This window comes from Parasteatoda tepidariorum, chromosome 2 (genome assembly GCF_043381705.1).
Source record: "Parasteatoda tepidariorum isolate YZ-2023 chromosome 2, CAS_Ptep_4.0, whole genome shotgun sequence".
Classification (NCBI taxonomy): Eukaryota; Metazoa; Arthropoda; class Arachnida; order Araneae; family Theridiidae; genus Parasteatoda; species Parasteatoda tepidariorum.
The window spans coordinates 45,274,402-45,302,022 of NC_092205.1; the positions used below are offsets into that span (position 1 = coordinate 45,274,402).

At 24.5% G+C, this 27,621-nt stretch overlaps 1 protein-coding gene across 6 annotated transcripts; it reads right to left on the minus strand.

Moving 5' to 3' along the window:
• Positions 1–892: 892 nt before the first annotated feature.
• On the minus strand, positions 893–27,501 carry LOC107452737 (armadillo repeat-containing protein 2). 6 transcript variants are annotated; one of them, XM_071177528.1, is made up of 22 exons: positions 27,328–27,499; positions 27,082–27,228; positions 26,452–26,511; positions 24,864–24,942; positions 23,751–23,880; positions 21,327–21,504; positions 19,211–19,314; positions 16,179–16,360; positions 13,846–13,945; positions 13,343–13,512; positions 11,961–12,011; positions 11,710–11,855; positions 10,077–10,096; positions 9,932–10,014; positions 8,987–9,127; positions 8,485–8,574; positions 8,277–8,373; positions 6,811–6,936; positions 5,524–5,601; positions 4,039–4,171; positions 1,964–2,124; positions 893–1,190 (listed from the first exon to the last, which is right to left on the minus strand). In XM_071177528.1, exons 1-22 carry the CDS (start codon positions 27,390–27,392, stop codon positions 1,075–1,077), a joined length of 2,457 nt encoding a protein of 818 aa, XP_071033629.1. In that variant the 5' UTR covers positions 27,393–27,499; the 3' UTR covers positions 893–1,074. The 6 variants fall into 6 exon arrangements, with proteins under 6 accessions (XP_071033629.1, XP_071033628.1, XP_071033630.1 ...); XM_071177527.1 differs by having other exon boundaries at positions 5,524–5,640; positions 27,328–27,498; XM_071177529.1 differs by having other exon boundaries at positions 5,524–5,640; positions 27,324–27,427.
• Between the last annotated feature and the right edge of the window lie 120 nt (positions 27,502–27,621).

The following is a 27,621-nucleotide window of genomic DNA, read 5'->3' on the forward strand; positions in this document are numbered from 1 at the left end:
AAATTTCGTTACAGAGAAAAGTTCGCTAGCAGGGAGACTTCGCTGTAGGAAGACTCTTCTTTATGTTAAGTTTTTTTTTTTTAAATTTACGTATAGTTCCAAGGTACATTGTTCAACACGCAAAACCCTTAAAACTATCGAGATTATATTTTTCAGATTGTACTAACATACTTTGAAGGTAAGAATTTGGAACCATCGAAAACAAAGTACGTTTACTCAGAAAAAGTATATTTAATTATATAAATTTTCTTCTACAATCATTAGGTTCATTAACATAAATCATATTAATGCTTTATTTACAGGTAATTTTTTTCTCTGCAGTAAAACATGCTCTGATCTTTCCCTCCCACCTTCCTCAGTAGTAATTTTTTAATATATTTTAAGACTCGCGTTGTACAGTAGATCAAATTTTGAGTTTATGACTATCAATGTTCAACACCGCAGGCCAAAAATTTAGAGTCCAACTCAGAAGACAAAGGAACTCCTGGATCAAGCTTTGTAGTGGACTTTTTGATTAAACTAACCCACGTTTGCGGAGGAGAGGAAAACCACGAAAATTCCCCACGGTTTGCCCGACAGCAAGGGGATTCTAACCCATGATCTGTCAACCAATATTTTGCCTCAACACTATGATCAGTGCAAGAAGAATTTATATCAACCAGTCACTGCTGGGATTCGAACCTGGATGATCTCATTGGGAGATGAATGCTCTTCTATACTCTGACACACCGCGACTCTCACAGTAGTGACTCGTTATATTTTAAAAGATGTTACTAATTTGAATTTTTTCTACAATAAAACTTTTCTGAATAGGATTCAAAAAACATAAATATGTCTTATTACAAAATGCCCTGTATTCATGCTACTTTAATTGATACGGATTCACACAAGATCACTATAAAAAAATTTATTAAAAAGTATAAATATCAGCATAGCATTAAATATTTACAAATGCTCATGGTTAAATCCTCCATTTAAAATCATATAAACAAACTTTTTTTAAAATGCATCACATTTCTGTTAGTACAAAATGACTAGGTTATAAAAAGTAGAAATTTTACAAAGAAAAAAAAATCAAATTATAAATCGAGTTTCTAAAAGATGTAACAGCTTTTGTGCAACTGGGCAAAACTCATCTTTCCAGTCTGAATAACTGGTTCCCTCTTTTTCTATAGTTTCACTCACCTTATCTATAAAATACACATTTTAACATCAATTAGTATTCATTTTTCTTCTAATGATATAATTTTACAGAACTAAGTTCATACATTTAATATCACATTTAAAAATTTAAAATTAGATGAAAAAAACTAGAAAAAAGCAATTAGGGAAAAAAGCTGATAAAATGAACATTTTAAATATATTTTATTGGTAGAAGTAGTTTTGTAAAAATGATTTCTATATCGTTATCGTTAAAAATTAATAATTTTGAAAATATATACATTTATTTTTATTGTAATTTTTCTTAAGCACAAGAATTATTTTAAATACAAATTTCATTCGGGTTATTTTTCCAGAAATCTCACTTGTAACAAATAAAAGGATTGCTGGAAAAAATTTTCCTCTTTTTTATAAATAATATTTCAAAAAAATTTTTTGATTCACTGATTCTTAATTAATGCTGATGAATTAAATTTTATTTTTTATAATTTAAATATTTCAAAATATATTTAAAAAGCTTTGAATTAACTCCTAATTAATAGTAAATAATTAATTTTAATAAATGAATTTATGATACTCAAATTATAATATTAAATTTATCTAGTTTTCAACATTGAAAACTCCTCTTACTTTAACTTCTTTCCTTTCAAATACCAAATATTAAAAAAAAATTTAAAAATATCAAAATTTATTCCATATAAATAAATTTTAGATACATTTATTTTTAAATTTTCATAACATTGAAAAAAAAAAATTTATTTTTAAGTATTTATTTTCTGCTATATATTTCTTTTATACTTACAAATTGAATATGACAGGAACTTAATTAAATGTTGCACCTCCAATTTAGAAATATATTGTCCAACAGAATTACAACCATTGCAATAGTTCCAGAGTATTTGGCACATCAAAGATGAGGTTTTCCAATCACGTTCTGTGCACAAATGCAATTTATGCAAGACCCTAAATTTAAAATGTCTAATTAAATGTTTTCCATAACAAGCCTATTAACATTATATTAAACTAGTATAGTGTGTATATATATGGGTGTGTGCGTGTGTCTCAGTTTCCCAGTGTTGTCAATACATTTTTATTACCTGGAAAATCCCACATTAATTTTCATATTGGTTTGGTTGCAATAATAAGCATAAAATTGGTACATATATGTCCTAAAGTTATTGTTTTCCTAAAAATATTTTTATTTCCCTAATTTAAAGGTTAAAATTATCTGTTCTGTTATTATTATGTTTTTTATTTTATTTGATTTCTAAATTAAGAGTTAAGGAGCATTGTTTTTATTACCATTATTATTAGAATAATGTAATTCTAGGTTACATTTTAAGATAAAGTTATTTAAATCCGTCTCTGATCTTATGAATCATTTTACAATTATTATTTTTTGGTTCATATTACATTATTATACTATTATGAATTAGGGTAAAAGAGATCCATTAAATGATTTAGAACTAAACTTTCAGCTTCATGTACAAAGTGATGAAGGCAAAAATTGTATTTAAAATACACCCTACCGTTTGGTAAGCAAAAATATTAAATTACAGTTGTAAACTCACCAAATTTGTTATAACAATAAACTTTTAATTTTACATGTTATTTCAAAAAATTATTACTCAAGAAAAATTATTTATGTTCACTTATAGAACTTTATCGTATCATAAGAGAAATATTTGGACGTGGGAAGTGGAGGCACAACTTTTTAGTACATATATTTTCAGTTGAATAATTTCAACTGTTTCATACCAAGAAACAGCAATTATTGTGAAGCAATCATCAGGGTTTGATGAGCATTAGACAACACGTAGCGGGTTTAGCCTCCTAATATGTATATATATACATCAGAAATATCACATTTATCGTAAAAGATGTGTCCTGATGAAGACCTTTTTGTTTTCCCATTAAAAGTTTTTCTATTTTATTTTATTTTATTTTATTATTATTCTTTGTATAGATATATAAAGAGAGAGAGAGGAACAAAAAGAAAAGATAACATTTCAAAGAAAATGCAAGAATTTAAGATTAAGTTTTACTAACTAAGTAAAGACTAAACTTAAGATTAAGTTTTACTACTGCAAAAACATAGAACCCTTAGAATAAAATTTTTAAAAAAATATTTCAAAACTAACCTAAAAGTAAAAAGACTTACAAGTATTCTTTTTTCCTATATCATCCTATATTATAATTGTATCATTTTATTTTCGTAGCTTCTTAGCTAAGACTCCCAGATGTGATTAGCTTCAAATGACTCCAAAGCTCTGATGTAATAGAATTTCTGTGTATCTTTGCCTGAGAGTTTTCTGACATTGTTATGACATAGTTTAAAAATTTACCGAAAAAACGTTATGAAAAAAGTATATCTGGTGACATTATGGCAGTCTTCATGGCATTTCTGCACTAGATTTAGTGCAGAAAAGCCATGAATCCTTTAACCCATAAACTAGACCAAAAGTGTATTGAACAAAGTATGTCACATAATCTAGTGCAAGAACAAGCTCTTTACCAGTAAACTTGGCCGAAAGCATTATAACTGATACACTCATAGTCTAGAAAGAAGAATTGCTAGTGCTAAAAGTGTTAGTATCTTTGTTGGAAAAGGAAAAATTTTAGTTTATTTTTTGAAAGAGGGTGCAATGTTGAATCGGTTAAACAAGAAACGTTTAATTTTAAAAAAATTAGTAAATAAAAGAAAAATATTTCAACAGAAATAGTTGAAAAATCGTGACAATTCTTAATACGAAAAGTGAAAAATGGACCTTTGGTGCGTTAGAGCCCGCATTTTAGGGAACACTAGACTAAAGCTTGGATGGAATACATAATACTTTTTTATCTTAATTCAAGAATCAATGAAAAAAAATGCTATACCTGGTTATACCTTGTTCTTGATAAAACATTTGATGTGTGCTTTGATCAATTAAAAGGTTCATAATAATTCCATAAGCAGCTGTTTTAAATTCTTTATCACTTGCATTGAGTAGTTTCATGAATTCAGGAAATACTAAAAGAAATATGATATTTCAGTACTTTACATGAAAAAGATTGTTGATATTAAAACTAGGCATTTATATATTAAAATTAGGTATTTAGATATTAAAATATCATAAAACATATCGACATAAAAAGCTGTTTTATACATACTTTATTTACTAAAGGTCATTAAAAAATTAGCATCTATATTATTATCAATCTAGGTAATATAATTAAAAATATAAGTAAAAATGTTATTAATACAATTAAAATGTATCTCATTTTAGTGTATGTTAAATTATTAAGACTTCAAATTATCAATACTTTAAATTAAATATACTTAATTAAGTATATTTTACTAAAATGTATTTCAATTACAAAATATAAACATTTTACAACAATAAAACTATTATATGTTGCAAGCTGAGAATGAATAAATTTGTCAAAAAGGATGTATACAATCAAATATTGTATACATCTGGTAGGGAAAAAAAACAATTTAGTTTTTTGTTCCAAAAAACCGAAATGGCAGCTAAATATAGCTGCATTATTTTAAGTACTTTTAACACTTTTAAGGGTCAAAAGTTAACAATTTTTAAAAATACATTAACAATTTTTAGTTTAACTATTCTTTAAACTATCATTTTTCTCAGGTATAATATGTTCAAGCCATAGTATATTTAAAAACAGTATTTTAAAAGACTAAAATAATTCAGAAGTAGACAAATTATCTATATTTTTATAACTTTCTAATACAGGACATTTGTCACTCAAACAAATGCTTTTTATAAAACTTAGTTTTTAATAATAATTATTTTGAAACATTTTGTTACAAAAATCTTCAAAAATTAAACATTCTGATTTTTAGTTTCATTGTAAAATCAAAATTCTATTCTCAAAATTAGTTCTTTAAACATAAAATCTAATTTAAGGATTTTTAAACGAACAACATCATTTAATTAAATGTAACTACTTTTAATGAAAAGATGACAATAATTTAAAATTGTAGAGCTTAAAATAACAATGGGCAATTTCTGTTTCCTTTGCTCAAAACTCATTTTATCACTTAAGAATTACTCTTTAGAAACATATCTGTTAAAAATAAATTATATAAAATATTTTGATGAAAAAAATTTTTTTCTACTCTTATAAAAACAAGTAAATTGAAGCAATACTTGAAGTACAGATGCAATAAATACTTTCATAGTAGCAAAACAATACCTTTAAAATAAATATATAAATAAATGAATTGATAAATACAGATCATTAAAAATAGGTTTTTGATGAAGGTGACCTATTTTTAAGACCCATTAATTTAAATAATCAGTAGATGATTAATAAAAACAATTTTAATAACAGTAAGCAATTATAACTAAAGCTCACGTGAATTGTCTTGAATAAACTTGCGTACTTCTTGGTGTCTTGTTAGATTTCGAATAATGTTGGCAGATTCTAATTGAACTTCGTGAGAAAAAGAAGGATCAAGAAGTGTTATTACATCTATAAGAAAATTAACACATAAAACTTTCAAGTAGAAAACCAAATAACTAACTTGAGTTTTTGATTAATTATTTTGAAAGTTAAGTGTAAAATTAAAATAGAAAAACTAAAAATTATAAAAAAGTAGCGCAAAAGGAGTTTTACCAAATATTATTATCTAAATAAAAATATTAGTCGAAAATTTACAACTGCAGCAGATTTATCATATTTAAAGTATAACATATTACTAGAATCTAAGTAAAGGAAGTGATTTATCAAATGTAAAGATACAAACCTTGTAAATTTATAGTTATGTACTTTGCAATGTTTGGTATTAAATCCTAAAGAATTTGAGAGAGCTTCCTTGTCCTTGAAATGATATTAGTTTGATCCTGGAGAAAACTACCAATAACTCGCAATGACCACAACTTTCCCAGTGATGACATGTGTTAAAATATTTAAGCCATCTTGCTTGTTTTAAAATACAACGTCTACAAAATCCAATATTTTTTAAAAGTTATAATTTTTTCTTTCTGTATTATTTTGTGCAAATAGAAAGCAATAAAAAAAACACCACATATCAGCCCCCTTCGCCTTGTACATAAACCAACTTTAAACCTTATTTTTAGTCCTATAAACATGACTTAAAGCATGTCTTAAATTCTGCAGGAGATTACTCCAATGTGGTGTAGTTTAAATTCAACTTTTTATGGAAAGGAAAAATTCAATAGCTTTTACTTATGGAATATATTTATTTAAATAAAACTATAAATGATTTTTATTTAAAATAAACGTATAAGAAAGTTCACAATTTGCAGAAAATAAAATTTTAAAGGGAATAAAATAAAATTTGAATGAGTATACCAATGTGCAAAGACGGAACTATGTTCAGAAAAACTCAACATCCATATAACACGAAATAAGAACAAAAGCTAGTTGAGTAAAAAAATAAAATAAGAGAAAGCCAGAAGGTGTTTAGTTCTGCTCAATATTATTAATGATCTAAATTACCGAGGATAGATTAAATTGATTTCTATATTTTTTTATAATTTTGCTAATGTATGAAAGCAATAGTTCAAAGCTTTTGAAAAAAAATCAAATAAACTTTTATCAAAATAACGCATGACTAATTTTTGGTTATGATATTCAATTTAATGTATCAATTTCTTAAGAATTCAAGAAAAAACTTACACTCAGCAATTGAAGTGCAGATGTCTGACGAACTAGGTAAGTAGTAAGCAATGTTGCCAATCACAACAAGGAATGAATATAAAGCAAAATTTGTGTCATATACAGAGGCTTTTTCTGTGTAGGCTCCTAAAATATTATAAGCTAAGTTAACAGTTAAACTAAAAAATTATTTTATGTAAATAAAAATTTTCCTACTTAATAATAAAATTATACTTTTAAGATCCTTTCCAGACAAAAAAGAAATTATAATAATTTCATAAAAATTTTAAAAAAGATTACAGTAAAATTGAAAAACGTTGTTAAACAGGAAGCATTTCAATACATAAAATAAAACAAAAAATAATCAAAACATTAATTAGTTAATTAACAAATGAGAAAAGTATGTTCATAGGCTAACATAGAGAAAGTAATGAAAATGTAAAACAAAGAATTTCATGAATTTAACTTGAATAATTAATGTTACAAATTTAACATCCAACCTAAAACTAATTACAATAACACAGTTTATAAAAAATAAGGAATTTGTTAAATAAAAACTTCATTTAATGATGTAATATATTTTTTCTTAAGTAAATGCAATTACAAAAAGCACAATATTCAAAGTATAAATTAAAAAATTACTAGATTCATTTTTATTTTACATGTTTCCTTTTTTAAACTTAATATACACAGAAGAATTTAAATTTTTACTAGATTCCAAAACAATGTTTTATCTTAACACTAATGCATATACTGTTCATTTATATGTTTTATTTGACTATGATAATTCCTAACAGAAAAACGGTTACCTGAAATTTTATTGAATTCCCACTAGGGATAGGTAGAATTTACACTAAGAATAGGCAAAATGGGAGAATATTAAAAAACCAAAAGTTATTAAAACTTTATACATAAGAAGTACAATTTTTGCACTTATACTTAAGCTATGCATAGGATTCAAAACTTTGCTTGTCTCCATAGCAGTCAGAAGTATAGATAAGTATAAGTACAAAACTGAACTTTTTAAACATAAAAACTTAAATAACATCTGAACTATTAGTCTTATCAACTTTTGGTTTGATTAAATTCAGCATTAAAAAATACACTAAAAATAATGTCTCATCTACCTAGATAGGTATTTTATATCCCAAAATAGGCATAATAAAAAAACTGGGCTTCTTTACACCTTATACTTACTATATCCTTTATAATATCTGAACTATTAGTCCTATCGACTTAATTTTTAGCATAAAAAATAAGTAGGAAACAATACCTTGTCTATTTTTAAAAAAATTTAAGATTAAAAATCTTTTTTAGGGAGAGAGGGCAAAATTCAAGTATCCATATTAACCCCAAAGCAGGATTTTAAAACCAATTTCCAGCTTTCCCCTAATTAATTCCGTAATCGACTACTGTAACTGGTCAATATTCAAATATTTATTATAAAATAAAATTGCATATTAGATACACATTGAAATATACATTACCAATAACTGATAGTAAATGTGAAATTAAAAGTTCTTCAGATGCCAAGTAAGTACCAACTTCTAGACTCAGGCAAATATTAGCCCAAACACATAACACCTAAATAAAATACAAAAAAAACACTATTTACTCATTAATTTATGGTCATTGAGACAAAATAAAAATGCCATTCAGTTACTGAAGTTACAATAGAATAATTAAAAAGCATACCTTTAAAATAACTTCAAAAATTTCATTTGTCCAGTTACTGTCCCCACTAGAATTAGAATTTCTAAAACATTCAGATACATTTTCTTTGAACTGCAAAAAAAAGAAAGTATAAAATTAAATAAATAAAATTTGTTAAAATTTTCAGCATTACAATGTTAAACTTTCATACAGTAATTTATTAATATGCTTGAAAATGAATTATCAAGTACATTTTTTCAGTTTCAGCAATCAAGTTTTTTAGTAGCATGGTTTAAGATTAAATACATATAAACAATAATATATAGCTTTGTTTAGTTTCAAATGCTTTAGTTATTTTCTGAACTCAAGCAAAGTGATGTAAAAATAAATTGAAAATTTTAATTCAAGAACCAAACAATTTTTGCTGAACATTTCATACTATTATAAATAAATTTAATATCAGTGAATGAAACATTCAAAAATAATATAAGTACCACAAATATAAAAAAAACAGTATTAAAAGTAAAAATAAATATAATCATACTTGAATATGCTCATTAACATAGACATCTAAAACTTCAACCATGATGTTTATAAAATTAGGTGACTTTAGGAAGATAAATGCTGTTTTATCATTTGCAGACACCAAATTCCCAATAATAAAAGTCACTTGCAATGCAATGTCCTGCAGGAATTTATTAAAACCATTTTAGAAATAAAATGAATACTTAAATATCTTTTTTTANTGTCTATATTCTATTTATTGAAAATACAGGAGAGAGAGAGAGCACTTTTAAGCAAACAAACAATATCATAGTTGCTTTCCATAGACTTTATAAGTTAATAGTACTTAAAGAAAAATAATTTAAAATAAAATGCTAAAAGATTCATACTTCAAAAAATAATGTTTTCAAAATAACTAGATTTAGCACCTTAATTTTTTAATTCAAAAAACAATCATTTGGAAAAACTTTTTATTCAAATAACGCATTAAAACAATTATTGAATATTTTCAGTAAATAAGCTTCTTTGAAGAAAAAAAACTGAAGAGCCTGCAAAATAAAATTTATATAAAGTTTAACATTCATAAAACATCCAATTATTTATTCTTTACTTTTTATGTAGAAAATAAACATTATATAATGTCAATCAAAAAGTTCTACATAGAATAATTACTCTCTTTTAAAATTTAATTCCATAAAATGAACAAAAATAAATGCTCATAGCATCAATTTTATCTCTAACTGTAATTAAAAGATAGAAGAGAAATTTAATATAAAATAATACATGAAACATGCCTCTTTTTTTACCAAATTTCAACATATTTTTCACAATAATTAGTGGTATATTCTGAATTATAAATTAAATTTATTTTTAATAATTCAATTTCTGAAGGTACAATAAGTGTCCCAAATTTTAAATTTCTCTAAAATTTACAAGTTAAATATTGTAATGAAGTAATAAAAATTATTTGTAAATTTTTACTTACAATGTAATACTTGTGAAGTTCAAGAACATATAAAAAATTTAGTAATAAATCTGCATCACTTAAATCTGTTAAAACTTTGCAACCTTCAGTATCTAAAAATTTGCTGCAAAAAATAATATAATAATTAGTTTTAAAACTTTGCAACCTTCAGTATCTAGAAATTTGCTACGATAATAAGCTAGTTTTAATATCATTTCATCATAGTTTTAATATCATATCATTGTTTTTTACTTAATTAAAAGAACATGAGAAATTACTATAACAGTTTATTTCTAGAAAATTTATTGAATTATTTTATTAAATTAAATATGAAAAACATTGTCCATTTTTGTTTGAGAACTAGCTGAATACCTGTTTTTCTTAAGTGGTGAATAAAAAAAATCAATTAACCTGTACTAAACAACACTCATAAATCAAGCAGAAAACTAAAAGGCATATGCCAAAACAGTCAAAAAGTTTAGTAAAAAACCAGGTAAGTGACATTCTTAGGTTTATTTATATGAATCAGTAAAAATAGCAGGTTCCATCAATATTATTCTTATTTTTAAATTAGGCATTGGTAAATAAAATAAATGAGGAATTATTTGTCTACCGTCTCCAATAAATCGATAATAAAATTGCTGGGTGACCACTTTCTTCTAACAACGATTATAGCTCCTTCGAAAATGTCACTTACATGGTTTTTCCACAAAGCTTTTCAATTAACAAAGCTAAAATAATTTTTTTTTATTATTATTATTTGCTGTCCTTCCTGGTGACTTTACGTAATTATTTTAAGCAAACACGTTTCTTGTAGTTCATCCAGTCAGAATTGAGATGAACTCTATTTAGCATTACGTGGCGAGATGAATATTTAAAATAAGTAGTTAAAAAATTTTATATATATAGATGATATTTCAGAACGCTCACCAAGGAAAAATTCAACTGCTAGAAAACTATTTCAAAAATAAGATATCAAAGAAACAAATCAAAATTAAATTAAATTTTTTGTTAATTAGGAACGATGAGTAATTATACTTTTTAAGTCTGCCTTGACTTAAAAAAAATTATTATCTGAAGAATATATTTAAGTCTAATTGACTGATTCATTGAAATTGAAGGTTTTAATTGAAAAAATAATGAGCAAATAATGTATCACTTAATATTCAAAATTGACGTAAATGAAGACCAAATATAAGATTAAAATTATATGAAACTTTTAAATTATAACTTTCCACTATGTATAAAAAACATTTGCTAGTAAATTAAAACATTTTAATAAGATGTCTAGTCTATGTTAAGTTTATATTTAGTTTTACAGTTTTATGTTTATTTAAATTCAAATGCTTTTAACACATATTAAACAAGTAGTTGTGCATATAAATAATAAATGAAAATCATTATGACAAAAAAACATTTTAAATTATTGATTTTTTTGTACGCATTATGATCTACATTTATTTAATCTTCACTTATATCTAACTGACAAATAGGGTCTTTGTCTTAACAAATTAGTGAAAGTGCTGACCTTGAATAAAAACAATTATGATTTAATTTTTTTGTGATCAGTTTCAAATAATTTTACGATTATTTTAACAATTTTATTTCGAAATATTCAAAGAGGCATCTAAGAGTCCTTAGGCATGAAAAGGGTAAGAATCACTGATCTAGATAATGCATCATTGAAGAATTCTAAAAAAGGCTTTTGAAATAGCAAGGTTAGAAAGAACGTAATCCTTTTAAAAATATTAATAAAGACATAAGTGAAATAATATGTACATGAAAAACTGCAAATATACCTGATAAATCTTACTGCTATTTGAACTATGTCAGCATGTTCATAAAAACTGTGAAGTGTTTTCAATACCTGATGCAGAGAATCACACTGAATTAATATTCCTCTAGTTTTCTCATTACCAGCTGAACAATGTAGAAGCATCAAGAACTATGAAAAATATAACTGTTTGTATTTATCATTGTTTATACCAAAAATATATCACAAAATCTGTTATAAAACTCTAATTTAAACAAATGAAAAGAACTGTTATACCTGAATGATGATTTGATTATGGTTATAATCCCATTCATTTGCCATACAGAACTGAAAAAGATAAGACAAGAAGTAAAGAAAAAAACTGATACATCTAAAATGTAACAAATCTTGTCAATATAAGTTTCAAGCCACAAATTCTATATGCGTCTATATTCTTTCACTACCGTCAGATGGGGTGACTTTGTGCAAACTGTCATTTTTTAAATTTTTGTGTCATGCCATATAGGGGTATTTTTTTAAAGCTCGGTATCAACTGATTTCAGTTGTCAACATAACGAACTAATGGTTTACCAAGAACTGGCAACATCATCGTTCTTGAAAAATTGTGAGCTCAAGTTACAAACAGTTTCAAATTTTTTAACGTCGCAAAATCAGAGGCTGGAAAGTCTGCTCTGTTGAAGAAGTTCTAGTTATCCTGGCCAGGAAGGTAGGTTATACTTTAAAAGTCTTATCAATTGAGATAACAAATCATGCATAATTGTTTGTTTTTAATTATTATAATGTTAGTTATTACAGTTTGCACAAAGTCACCCCATCTGAAGGTACGTGAATTGTTAAAAATGTAAAGTGAAAATTTGAGACAGTATAGCATGCATCTTCTTACTTAAATTATCAAAACTGTATACATTTTTTGATAAATCCTTTTTTTTAATTGGACAGACACTACCTTTTTAAGCTTTAGGGTTTAAATTACACGTTTAATTGATAGACAAAATAACACTTTTGTTTGCTAACTAGCTTATTTAATTTCTTTAAAACTCAGACGAAAGATTTTTTACTAATAAAAGCTTTCTTTTTCTTAGCATTGAGACCCAAGAGATATGTACAACTAATCTAAGTCTAAAATGTTCCTCGAATATATAATTTATGTACATTTCGTACATTTAGGTGTTTACCTCTTGCCTTAAAGAATATAGATATTTTGGAACTTATCGGAAAATAAAGGAGAAATATGTAGGCGATTGAGTTTTTGAGACATTTAGGTACTGGTGTAAAATCTTATCAACTATTTTTATCAAAACCAAAATGTAGAGGGATAGAAAATATCACAAAATGGTTTAAAAAAATCGCAATCTGTAACAAAAAACGTTGAGCTAATCAGCGAAGCCATTAAAAAGATATTAGAAAACTGGTGAGGTGGTGGGTTTAAACAATAAAATTTCATATTTTGCATGAATTTCACACCTCCAGAAAGTGAGAATTGTTTACAAACCACCCGATAAAAATTTGCAAACTACAGAAAAATAAAACACAATTGGTGCTTCTGTTCCAGAGTTATTATCAAGCATCCATACAGACAGATTTTTATAAATAGAGGGATAATTCAAACAGTACAGAAAGTATAAGTAAATAAATTATAAATTAATAAAAATACTCACATAATGATTGATTTCTTTTAAATGATGGCATATAACAATTATGCACTTTTCAACCAGTTCACAGTTCAAGTCCTCTGAACATATTATTTGTTTCAAAATTTTTAAACAATATATAGTTGCTCCTTTGTCAGTTGCGATGGATATATCATTCATACTTTCAAGGATTATGTCTAAAAAATGAATATAATACGCATATTTGTTTATATTAAACTTGCAATTAATATAAACAAATGAGTTTAAAATAAAGTACTAAAAAACTCCCACAATACTAAAACCGTAGAGGAAAAATTTATAAATAAACTAAAAATATTTTCAAAACATTACAACAAATGCAAATTTTCATAAACATTTAACCTCAAATAAGCTAAACTTTTCCTTAATCACCATTTAAAATATTTGAATTGAGCCAAATGAATTTAAATACATATATTATGTATATCTTTATAATTACACGGGTATCTTTACCAAAAATATAGAAAGTTTTCTTAGATTAAAATTCTTACCAATTACTTGGCCATCATCATACTTTGACCAACAATCTTCTTTCATTAGTTTAAATGCTAATCTGAAGAGATTTGTCAAATTGTTATCTTTCATTTTCATCTATAGCAAAAAGGAAAAAAAACATAAATATAACATTAAATAACATTATGTAACACTTCTTGTGTTTTATAAAAGAGGATATAGTAACATCTCTTTGTATTATGCAATTAGATATATAGCAAATTTCTAAAAATCCCTCAACAAAAAATACTTATTAACATGTTTGCTAAAAGGTGAGAAAATTTGTTTTTTTTCTTGATATTTAATAATAACAAAAAAACAACTAAGAAAGAAAATTGTGGACACAAATTTAAATTTTTATCAGAGTATTGAATTTTCAACAAACTAATTGAGATTGTTTAAAGGAAAAACTTATTGTTTTGTTTAAATACGCACATTCATGAGTGTTTTATAAAAAAAATCATTAAAAAGTAAATATAAAACTTAGTTTTGGATTTTACTAGTTTTTTCTTAATTAGAAAGCAGTGATTTATTATTAAGAATGCAACTAAAATACTTTAAAAAAATAAACTACAGCTAAATTTTAAACAACTAAAATATTATTAAAAAAAAGTGGTTAAACAAATTAACAAAACAAAAGTTGAACATAAAAAGAAGTATCCAAATACATAGAGGCAAATATTACTATTATACAAATTGTTTATAATATTACACTTCTGAAATCAGGAAAAAAGAGTGAAATAAATACATATATGTATATCTATAGTTAGATGGATAAAAGTAAGGCAATTAAATTTTCATAATTTAAGAAGTTTCTTTAAAAAAGTATATAATATAAAATTATACACTTTTTAAGAAAATTCACTTATTTTTAAAAGAAGGAAAAACGTTTGCAGTGAAAACTTTGTTGTTAGTAAATTAAAAAAGAGATACCCTTAATTAAAATTATAAGGGAAAGAATGTAACTTTGCATTAAAAAACGCATATTTTGTTTTATAAAATTTTGGCAAAATTTTTCGACAACTTTTTCTTTTCCCAAATTTATCACCTATTTTAAATCTTACGAAGCTTAATTTTTTTCAAACTTTATCATTTCATTTTTTAACATTTAAAAAAAATCTGAAAACAAGAAGATTTTAGTGTCTTAAAGAAACATTGATTATGTCAGAAAAATCCCTGTCAGAAAAATTAAGCAAATCATAAAACCCTTTTTTCTTTAGAAGCTTAAATAATATTTAAGCTTTTCCTGAATATATTTTTGCAATTAATAATAACTGTGAAAGAAAAAAATAATTTCAGAAAATAATTTTGGAATTTTTTGAATTAAAGAAATAAAATATCTAAAATTTGATTATAAATTAAAAAAGCAAATGAAAACAGAAAAGTTAATCTAGATCAAATAGCTCAAAAATATTATGATCTATTTGCTTGCATAATGGAGCAATTGCATAACAGCTTTAACCTAAAAATTAATATTTCGTCATAGGAATCTTACACACAATTCTAACTACTAGTTTTTGACACTTTATTACCATAAGATATAAACAATAAATTAAACAATAAAAACCTATCTTCAAACCGAAAATAAAATAAGTGTACTCAGTCATTAGATAAAGTTTGCTTCAAGAACTTACACATTGAATAAAGATGAAGTCGAAATTTTGTGATTTTGTTGTCTTGTAACTTAAGAGTTTTAGCTACTATATAATTATAAGAGTCTTATTTAATTAAAATTGCAATGACAATAACAAAAAAAGTTTAGAGTCAAAAATAAACTAAAACTGTTTAAAGCTATATAAATTGACAAAGCAGAAATTGTGATAACAAAACTTTTTTCCCCAAGAACTCAAGTACTTTTTAAAAAAGGCTTTTTTTTCTCAAAGTTTAAACATTTTATAAATTATAAAATGTGTAGATTTTCAAACTAAGAATAGCGTTAAGAATTCAAATTATAAATTATCGTAAGCAAAAAAAAATTTAAAAAGTTAAAAACATCAAAAGTATTTTTTTCAAAATAACACAAAACACTTTCTATTGTGACTTGATAAACATTTTATAGTGTGAATTGGCAAACATTTTATAGTGTGTACTCAAGAGTGTGACTTCACACAAAACATAAATGTATTTACCACTTATAAATGATACTTTTGCAAATTTGAATTGCATTTTGAAATAAATCATTGCTTTAAGCTTATGTTCACAAACTTTTTGAACTACATATGAGTAATTTCAAAAACAAATAACATCTATAAAAATTTTACAGCAATTAAAATTTTACATTGAAATAATTAAGACAAAAACATCATCAAAATAGAAATTATTAAGAACTCACCTTTAATAAAATGCCAATAACTTTTATACTTAAATCAGGGACATTAGAATTTAAGAGTTTAAATAATAGTTTTAATAAATGTGTCCTGTTGCTAAATTCTTTTATAAAAGCATTATTTCTTTCCAAGTGCATGTATATTTCTTTGATAACCATTATCTTTTCTTCTATTTGCTTCTTATTACCTAAGAATAAAAAATATCAAACTGTGAAAAAAATACATAAAATTCAATATTTTTTAAGAAGATTTAAACAAAACTAATTTTCAGTTAAATAAAAAACAGACATAATAATAATAAAATCTATATCTGTTAAACTTTCCTCACTCGCTCTTTTTAAGCGCCTTCCCTTTTTTAAAATGAAAGAAAAATTTCTTTCATTTATGATAAAGTGTGGATCAGCAATACTTTTCCTCTCTAAATCCCAGCACCTAAAGTTTGATTATTTCCTTTGGAAAAGCATTTTTTAATTCACTTTGTTTTTTTACTTTTGTATTACTGGCAGGGTTTGTGATTTTTTTGATTTAAATCAGATTTTTTTTATTTAAATCAGATATTTTTGATTTAAATCAGATTTTTTTTTATTTTTACTCAAACACATTGTAAGAACTTTAATTTATGATTAAAAATACTTTATAAATGTTTAATCAAGATTAAATTAATGTTAAGACAATATTATTAACAATATTATAGAAGCTCTAACTTACTAATATAATTTTTCATTATAATACATAGCCTTGAATGCATGGTAACCATTTTGAAACAAATGCATGATTGAAATTTGAAGACTAGATGAAATAGAGAATTTAATGAAAAGGGTCTATCTAGGTTTTTCTGAGAGGTATTTATTCTGTGAAAATTTAGACATAATTTGTGAAAAATTAAAAATATTAAAAAATCAACACAAAAATACGGATTTATTCGTTTCTTACGAAACACAAAAATAAAATTTTAAAAAAAAGTATTTTTTAAAAGTATTTTCCAAAGTTGAATTTGTGAAGGTACCCTAAGCATTAGCAAATTTGGCTTGGGCAGACTCTTTATTTATTAAATTAAAGTTTCAATTAGCAAACCACAATTTTAATTTAAAATTGTGTTGTTTTTCCCTTGATTTTTAATCTGACAAAATGAAATGTAAGAGATTGTGTTTATAAATGTAGTCATTCATCAAAAAATTAATAAATATTTAATCTATATATTTTAATATTAAAATATTCATTTTTAATTCTAAATCAAAATAGATCAGCTAAAAAAAATTTTTAAAAAATCTATGCACTCATTGGAATTTTTTTTTCACAAAATTTCTTTATAGAAAATCTGATAATGTCAAAGATTCCGTAAACGTATTATGAGAAAAAAACACAAGTTACGAGTTAATAACTCTACTGCCTCAAATAAACTTTGAAAGGGAAGAATGACAACATATTAGGAAAAAATATCTGAATTCATTAGCCTTTTTTTTCTTTCTATTTTTGGCATATTAAGGTAATTTCTTTTTAATACAACCTCAAACTTTAGAAATATACATTTTCCACTAATAAAATGTAGTTTTTAATTCCATGCCATTTCAATCAAAAGGTAGAATTTTAATTAAGATTATTTGTATTTTTTTCTCGAAATTCATGTCTATTAATTACTTTCTATAGCTATGCAAGTCTATATTAAGACAGCAAGTGTATACTTTCAATCTCAAGAATCAAAAGATTTTTTAAAATGTAATTTCAAATGTGTTGGAATTTAACACACACTAAGAAAGAAAGCAATTTCGTTAACTAAAATTAATTAACACAGCAATTTATTTAAAATAAATTTTAAAACTAAGAAAAGAAAACAATAAAAGTAGTATCAATAATTTAAAACACTGTTTTTCAACTTTTAAAATCAATATATATATTTTAAAAAAATCAGTTGATTTAAATCAATGTCTTTTCTTAGAAAATCATTTGATTTAAATCATGATTTAAATCGTGATTTAAATCAAGCTGATTTAAATCAACGAACCCTGATTACTGGCCTGTCTCTCCGACAACCTGTCTCTTTCGGAAGACAGGAGGAGAAAGTCAGGTGATGAAAAAGAAGCCAAGCTGAGAATTAGGAGCCACTGTTCGAATAAATTTCTATTCACTGTTTTATTACTTAGGATGTAATTAGAATTAGGTTTAATTGTTTAATGTTGTAATTGCAAAAAAAAACTTAAAATAGTCTTCCAGAAAATTAAACGGGTTAATTGAAAAAAAAGGAAAAGCAATCACTAAAAAAAGTAACCTAACAGCTAAATTTAGTATATTAATAAAGTAAAGTGGGGTGGGATACAGTGGTTTTCTATTTAGCATATACTACATAAAATATTTCAGTTCACTTTAGAACTTTTTAAAGCATAAATCTTAATAGCTCTTTAGCAAAATAAATTACCTTCTTGGCCAAAAATAACAGTTAATAGTGCCTTCTGTAAAGGATAATCCATTCGAACAATTTTTTAATTTATTGTTTTAGATTTCAAGGGCATTTGATCAGACGATCCAAATTTATAAGGCAATGGAAGAGTAGCATAAACAAAATAGTTTTCAATTTAATATATGTTGTATATCAGAAAACAAACAAATTCTCTAAAATGTCCTCGTTCTGAATAAGTATACAAAATTTTTAGGCTGGAAACAACAATTACTACAATACTAACAAAGAACAAAATAAGAAACAAAAGAAATTTGTGCATTTTTGATGGTTAATCTTCCATTTATATAGAATAATTGTGTGACACTTTCTCTTAGATTAAAGTATAAAAAGTCACTTTAAAAATTAGCATTTTTATAAATGTTATCAATAGAATGAAAATGATATAAAATAACGTCCATAATAGCTAAAAATGTATTATTTACAAAGACAAATAATGTTAAGAATATGATAGATACAAATGGTGTAAACATTACAATTCTGCATGAAATAACATAGAAATAGAAAGTATAGAAGCCCAAGATACCAAAATTTCAGTGAAAGAATATTTAATTGATTTAATACATTGTATAAAATAAATTTTACCTTGCTTAATGCACATTTCTAATGATGGGAAAAGAAAGGAAAGATTCTGCGAAAGTTCTTCTAATTCTTCATTTTCATTATCTTTAGACAATTCCCCAGAAGAGCTAAATGTAAAATTCAGCGATCAAAATTAAGGATACAATCATTAATTATGTAAAATAACATTACATTTCTCATTTAATATTATATTTCTATGATAAAATAAATGAATAATTTGTCAATTATTTATATTATTTTTATTGTTGAATTAACTTTTTATACCCTTAAATTATTTCCAATATGATTTTTTTTAAATATATAATTTAATAAAGGAAAAAAATGCAAAAAGTGGCTATTAAATAAAAAGGGCCTATCAATATCAGTCATTAGGTTTGAGAAAAAAGTGGTAACTAAGTAATTAGAGTCTACCAGCCACTGGCTATGTACTGAAAATTTAAATTTTCAGGTATAGTGCCTTGGCTATTACAAATCTCAAACACGCTGTTAGCAACATTAAATTAAAATGCTAAGCATTTACCACATTATAAATGATAACCCAGGTTGTTTTCGATGATGTATTTAAGTGATGTAAATAAGGTTCAATAAAAAATGCAATTTAAAAAAAAAAATAAATAAATAAAAAGTGTTATTCAAGTTTAGAAAAATTACATCTTGAGAATTATATTCTTGTTGAAGTAGATAATTCTTGACATATTTCATATATTTCACACAATTTGACATATTTTCATAAGTTAAAAAACACTTATGAAAAATTTCTTATAGTAATTTAGGTACAGAGGACAAACCAAAATATTAAACTGTAGGGATACTATTAAAAAGAACAAAATGGTTATTGACAATGACACCAGCAAAATTTTTAGATTGTACAATTCTTTTACGATGTATATTGGTATAAGCTTACTTTTTTTCACTAAATGCTACAGATCTATTATTTGCAGAAGTAATAATTTTTTATTATTCAAGAAGTCTTGCTGATTTTGATTGGCAAAGTTCAGATCTTTAGTAATAGCTATTTTCTCTGTTTCCTCCTTGAATTTTCAGATGAAGGCTTATGAACTTCAACTGAAGAATTTTGAGTTTTAGGAGAGGTATTTGAGGTACAGATTCTCTTCAGTACATACATCAAAAGTATTGTCATTTGTTGTTAAGGGTCTTCTTTTAAATATCACACATATATCAACATTCCACATATTTCAGAACATTATAAATAGTTCACAAAAAATATATTTCACTTTTTTAAGTGTTATCGCAACAACTTAAATCTTTAAAAACCATTTCTCAATTTCACTTCAGTGTCTTCAAGAAATCTTGGTCACCCTCATATTCGTTAATTCTTTAGGTAACCATATTAAATACCCACCTCTAAATTTAAGTCATTGATGATAATGAAGGGAATTTTAGACCCTCACATTACATTAACCCCAAAGATTCCAAGTTATAAAACTTCTTTCGCCATCGTTTACTTGCAACACTCCAGTTGTCTACAATAAATTCCCCCTAAAATGATGGCTAAATCAAATAGTTAAAAGAAAACACTTAAATGATAAAAAATCATAAAATTTAAATACAAATTTTGTAGTGACTACGTAACTAAGACACTTTTTATAAATAAAGTTTTAAAAAAATGAAAAAATTACAAAATTACTTAAACAAGTGTGTAATTACTTAGATACTATAATAAAGCACCTACTTCTAGTAGTATAAAAACACAGAATTAACTTCTGATCTAATTCTCAACTTAATGCCAACACTAGATTAAATTTTGTTTAACCTGATTCAGAATCTTTTGGATGCATTTTAAATTTCTCATTCTAGTTAGAGAAAACATTAATCTTTGTTTCTCAAAAAAATCATAAATAAAAACTTAGCAATAAATAAATCACATTTCATACGGAAATAAGAGTTGAAAAATCTTATCAGAGGCAGGTGAAACCATCTGTGAACTTTATTTAAGTTCACTGATTTTATTAATTTCACAAAATAGCTTTAAACATATCAAAAATAGTTATCACATAATCAAAGTTGAGCAAATAAAAAAATTATCACAAATACAAAAAAGAAAACTTAAGTTTCCCAACAATGAAACTTTCGAGAAAAAATTTCAGCTTGGACTAACCTCACTAGCTCTGAAAAATATGGCTCATTTAAAGAAGAATGATCTAAGCTCTCGCTGGAATAGTTTAGATTTTGGTTGACTGGAATGAACTTCTCTTCACCAGATAGAGAATCTTTTGAATGCCTTCTAGATTCTTCAGTAGAATCTTTGGAAGAAAGTCTATTATTCTGTTCTTGGGCTAAAATTCAGACAAAATATTTATTCAAAACTTTGAGTTAAATTATAATCACATTGATATAAAACACGGCAAATTTTATATGAGCCAGGTAAAACCACAAAAAAAACTAATACTTGGCATCCTGGTACAAAATAAAAAGTTTTTTTTTTTTCTTTTTAAGCAATTATTTTATTTGCACAGAGTACAACATATCTCAATTACCCTAAACATTATATTTAAATATTAAAAAGTTTCTTAAATGTATTTAAAAAAAATACCTGTAGGGTAAAATTTAATTTTGCGTAGTAATTTAAGACCATATAAATTTTCATCATATCTACCTAATTTAAACAAAACAAAGACATGTACGAGGGAATATTAAATCTAGGGGATATTAAAGCTGTATAAAATGAAATAAAAATGCATACATAATTTTTGTTTGTAAAAGGTATTATAGAAGCAAAAGGATTTTAAGTACTTTAATAATCATCCAAAGTGCAGTATGAAAATAGAAATAGAAATTAGATACAAATTTTGAATGGATCATAAATAATTGACATTTTTATAAAAGTCGTATGTTTTCAATTTAATTCTTGGGTGGTATCCAAAAACTGGATACAGTGAAAGGCGTTCAAAATTCTTAAAATCATTGCTGCTTATAAAGAGTAAAAAAATAATATATGTATCAAAATTTTCAATTACTTTGAACAATTTGTAGAAAATTCTAATGACTAAGATTGTTGAAAAACATTCACTAATAAAAATATTTCTTTCTAGAAAAAACAAGTTGAGTCAAAAAATCAAATTGAAAAGTTGAGTTGAAAAGAAACCCAATTAGTAGCAAAAAATTTATGATATTGACAATGAAAATAATATATTGAATATTCTAAAAAATATACTTATCAAGATCAATAGAATACCTAAAAATAAATTGACAAATGGTCATGAGAATTGAACCAATTTTGGTTTAACAAAAACAATAAATACAAAGTTAGGTAACAATATTTATTAAATATATTACTAACATTAAGCTAAAAAAAAAACTTTATATAATTGTAATAGATATTCATAGATAAATTGACAAAAGGTCAAGACAATTTTACCAGTTTTAGTTTTACAAAAAAACAATCAATACAAAGTTAGGTAACAACATTTATTAAATAAATTACTAACATTAAGCTAAAAAAACTATAGATACTTTTAAATTTTGAAAGAAAAAACATAATTTTTATTAATAAAAAATTTTAAATATAATGTACAATAGTAGAGGGAAGTAAATCATGATCAACTATTTCTTAACATTTCTTATCTATGCTTTTTTTAGATGGTCCACTAAATCTTATACAGACTATTATTGATGGAAAAAAATGTTCTACAATATTTCATTTATTGTAAATATCTAAACTTCACATAGTCATATATTTATGAAGTATAATACTGTTTCACAAATTTTCCAATTTTTATGACGTTTTATTATTTTTGACAGTAGAGTAGAACCCTGATTATCCGACACCCTCGACACTAGCCTCATGTTAGAAACTTTAAATCATCAAATAATCAGAAGATCTTTTCAATTCAATTATTTAGTGTACCATAAACTTATATTGATTTATTTTCTTACAATAACAGTTAGAGATAAAAACTTTCTGATATCATCTTTCAAAGCATTCAACTGACCCTTAATACAAAATTAATGGCTATTGAATAACCAAAGTATATAATCATTTGTAATGTATTTCAATGTTCAAATTTAGGAAAAATATTTAAAAAATTCAAATCAGCAATGGAAAGTTTTCACACTTAAGAAGTTTCAGTTTAATAAAAGAACTTTAGCGCTCCTTTTTAGCTACTTACGTACAATTCACAAATTAGTTGCCTTTTGCAGTTAAATATTACTCAAAATTTGTAACAGCAGATGTAAAATAAATTTTTTTCGCCACATTAAAGACAGCACATAAAAATCTTATACATTTAATAATTTTGCAATAAATCACTTATGAGCTACAAAAAAACACTCATTTATTAAGCATTTTTAATTTAATTTGTAAACAACAAACAAGTTAATAATAATTAATCAAAAAATATAATATATTTTAAAATCCTAAAGGACAATCCAAAACATCAATAAATATAAATAAGCTGGGTACATTTAGTTTTAACATAAATTTAAATTAAATTTTACATTAAAATAACTTATTTTAAATGCAAAAAAAGTATTATACAATTGATACATATTATACAATTTAAGAAATACAAACTATACTCACTACTTAAAGGGGGAAATCTGGAAAACTCTATGTCATTTTTGTTCTTCAAAGAAGAGCTTGAAGACCTCCGAAAACAAAGAACAGGTTTCGTAATGATAGGTTCAAGTTTTACATCCTGTTTTGTGAGACTCTATATTCATAAAAAGAAATACTTAAAATCTTCCATGAGTACTTTTTATTTAAATGTTTAAAAAAAATTTAAATGCTTAAAAATACTAAAAATGTAATTTTTAAACTATTAAGAATTTGATTGGCCTTAAAATATTTATCAATCATATTAATAGTTTTTTACTTTGTTAAAGAGCCTTTATAAAGTTTCGTTACATTAACATATTTCAAAAAAGTAACTTTTCATGACCTTTTCCTGTGATTGATTATTTAATCATAGAACATTTTATTGCAGTTTTTAATCTTACTTCACTGGGGGTTTTTCTTTCTGAAATTGCAAACATTTCTACGCCTTAAATGTATGGTTGAAATTTATAAAGAAGTGCATAATCATTTACTAATTCAAAGAATACTATATCTTAGTAATGTCTTTATAAAAAATAATTCTCTTAAAAAAATTTCTGACAATTCTTGACTAACTAATAATTTTTTAATCGCATAAAAAAATTAATTAATTAAGCATCTAATTTATTTTATTTACACATTTTATATGTAACTCAATAAAAAATGAATAATCTATTGCATAAAATTTTAAATGAATTATAATTAACTAATGATACACAAAGAATTCAAGCCATATGATTTTCTTATTCATATAAAAATTTGGAGATAAACTGTGTTTTATTAACTAATTTTCTGTGCAAAATGGATCATAATGAAGATTAACTTTTTGTAATTATTTAAAACACACTAATTTGCTGATGCAAAAAATACTTGAAAAGAAATCATACAAAAAATTTAAAAATGCCAATATTGATCATAAACTTTGCTAAATTAAATATTAACTCTCAAAACAGTAAACAATTGAAAACATTATGTAAAATATTTTCTTTTATACATTATGTTTCTAATGAAAAACATGGTAAGAAATGTATTTGTTATACAAGAAAGCAACTAGATTAAAAGCATAAAAATGTTAAAAGAGGTTAAACAATAAAAATTTACCTTTTTGGATTTTTCAAATGATGAAATTGGATTCAGTATTTTATGTTTCTCTTCTTGCTCATATCTCAAAGATTTAATGCTAAAAATATTTTAATGTAAATAATACATGAAGATAAAAGATTTTTAAGTATCATAAAATCATTTCAATAAAAAATCATAAAACAAAAATAATAAAAATAACAATTTAACAAAAAATAGAAAACTTGAACTTAAATTTATTTTTAATATTTTGAGTTTCAAAATGATTTAAAAATATAAAAGCAAAATTATATTTTTTTCCAATATTATTATCTACGAAAAAAATTAAGGATTAAATGGGCAAGATGTATAACACGGAACAATTGGATAAAAATCTGTTTGGTTGAAGCAGGTGTCATCCAGTTAAATTACTGACATAAATAAAGAGTATAAAAAGATCAATTGATTTAAACATTATAAAATAAGAATTGAAATATTCCGATTTTCTCTTTTATTGTTATTAACATATGATGCATTAAATAAAGTATTTTAATAACAAATTTTAATTTCTGATAGAAAATTTTTCCTTGAGTTGTGAAGTCTGAACTTTTTTACCTTGTATTTATATAAACTATGCATTGGGAAACTGAGAATCTGATTGGTGACTTTAAACAGATCGCATAAGAATTTTCCTTAAATTCCCGAAATTGTTTCATAGAATATAATTATGGGATGTGATTTTAATATTTAATAATTTGTTCTGAATCATTTGAAATATTAGTAAAATAATTATTATAAAATAAAAAATTATCATGTTAAATGGAAACTATGAAATAGAATTCTTTGGAAAGTCAGCAATCAAACAGTGTTTTAGATTTTACTGGCTCTATTTCATAGGACTCGCCAAATGGAATAATTCAAAAATAAATTTATATCGTTTCAGATTTTAAAAAATAAAACACACTGCTACAACAACCTGAAACCCATTGATCTAATGCTAAATAAACTTCATGTCAGCATAAGGGATTTTAGGTGTCATATTTATAAAATTATATTATTAAAAACTGATTAATGCTGTAACAAACAGGGTGTTCTGTAGCGAAGATTTGAAAGAAAAAAAAAACTAACACATTAGGGATGGAAAATTTATATTTAAATGGAAGAAGATAATGTTATAAAAATCTAACAAATTGATGATAAAGTTTAACACTGAGAAATCGGGATAAACATCAAAATTAGTTTGATTGAAAAAAGGATTTTTATTGAATGATAACAAAATAAAGTTAAAGGCAATTATCAAAAATGCCTTTAAATTTTATCTACAAATAAAATCGCTTTTGATTTTCTTTAATCCAGATAAACCCTCTTTTTGAATCGCCTACAAAAATCCTTTATGAGATAATAACATTTTTCGCACTTAAATACTAATTCGTAACACTTAATATATGAGCTATTCGCCTTCAATTTTCGCAAGAACTATCTAAACATTTTTAAAATGTTGGTAATCTGATACCTAATAGATGCATAAACATTTATTAAGATAATTATCAAATTTAAAATTAATAAAAAAAAATTATTTTATGCAATGGAAAACTCATACATTTCTTGCATATAAAACAATGTTTCTTACCTTGTAGAGCTGGAAGGTCTTGAAGTACTTTGCAGACCAAATTGTTCATGATTTTGAAAACTGAAAAAAAATAATAATAATAACAATAATAATGATAAATCATATCAAATATTTAGTAAGGCATTATTGATAAAAAAATTAAAAACGTATGTATAATAACGTACAAATAATAATCTGTTAATTCATATACTTCATTTTTAAATTTTACAGAAAAAATAATTAAATAAATTGTGAAACTAAAGAGAATCTAATGAAATAAAATTTATAAAAAATTTAAGTCAGATAAAATATGGTTGGAGTGTAAAATTTGATGTCCCTTTGATTAGGCACTGTAACTTACTTCTTTTACTACACATGAAATCTTCCATTATCCTATTATATTATTGTGATTTCGTATTATTAAAAAATCTCCCTAAATAAGAGGTGTCTCCTTATTGTAAGCTTTTACCAAAAAGAATACAAAAAATAATAATAAACAGAATTTTTTTTTTTCAAATGTTTATAAAAATAAAATTTTGGCAAATAAAAAAACTAATAAAAATTAATACTAATAACAAAAATATAATACTTTCATATAAAATGTATGTTTGAAAGTACAATAAAAAAACGGATACAAAAAATAGCACTTACAGCCTTTTACCGAATGGAGTAGAAGGTCGTAATGATTCCATCTTTTTAATTTCGGCTTTTGTTTCTTTGATTATTTGAGAACATCGTTTATGATCCATTGTGCGAATATAAAAAGGTAATTCCGAATTATCTGAACTCATCCTTTTCCTGTATAAAAAAAATTCGAAAAAAAACAAAGAAATCTTTGATAGTACGAAATACTTTTATTTTTCAAAATACAAAACCAAAGACCCAAGACCTACTTACAAATGTAGCAAGCATTCAAAACTCAAAACATTAGATTCGAAAACATTACGGTGGTGGGTTGCCATGGTAACTTGTGAAGTTTAGATGTTAGTAGTTCACGCTTCAAGCGCTTATAACAGCTTATTTTTGTTTAGTATATTTACCATCAAAAGAAGAAAAAATTTCAACTTATATTATGTAAGGACCATTTTCACTGCACACAAATAAGTTGGGGATTCCAGCGAGAACCCGATTAGCTAAATTTTCGAAGGTCTAATTCTCCCATTAAGTTCTCATTTACATTCGTCCCGCAGT

What these genes read in the sequence shown, in the direction of transcription:
- LOC107452737 (XM_043042645.2), bottom strand. Translation starts at nt 27,392, where the DNA reads ATGGCAACCCACCACCGTAATGTTTTCGAATCTAATGTTTTGAGTTTT. An exon ending in CAGATTTCCCCCTTTAAGTA is followed by an intron (nt 21,505 to 23,750) that starts GTGAGTATAGTT and finishes TCTGAATTTTAG; the next exon opens with CCCAAGAACAGAATAATAGA. An exon ending in CTGCACTTCAATTGCTGAGT is followed by an intron (nt 5,641 to 6,810) that starts GTAAGTTTTTTC and finishes ATTTTCTTATAG; the next exon opens with ATGTAATAACACTTCTTGAT.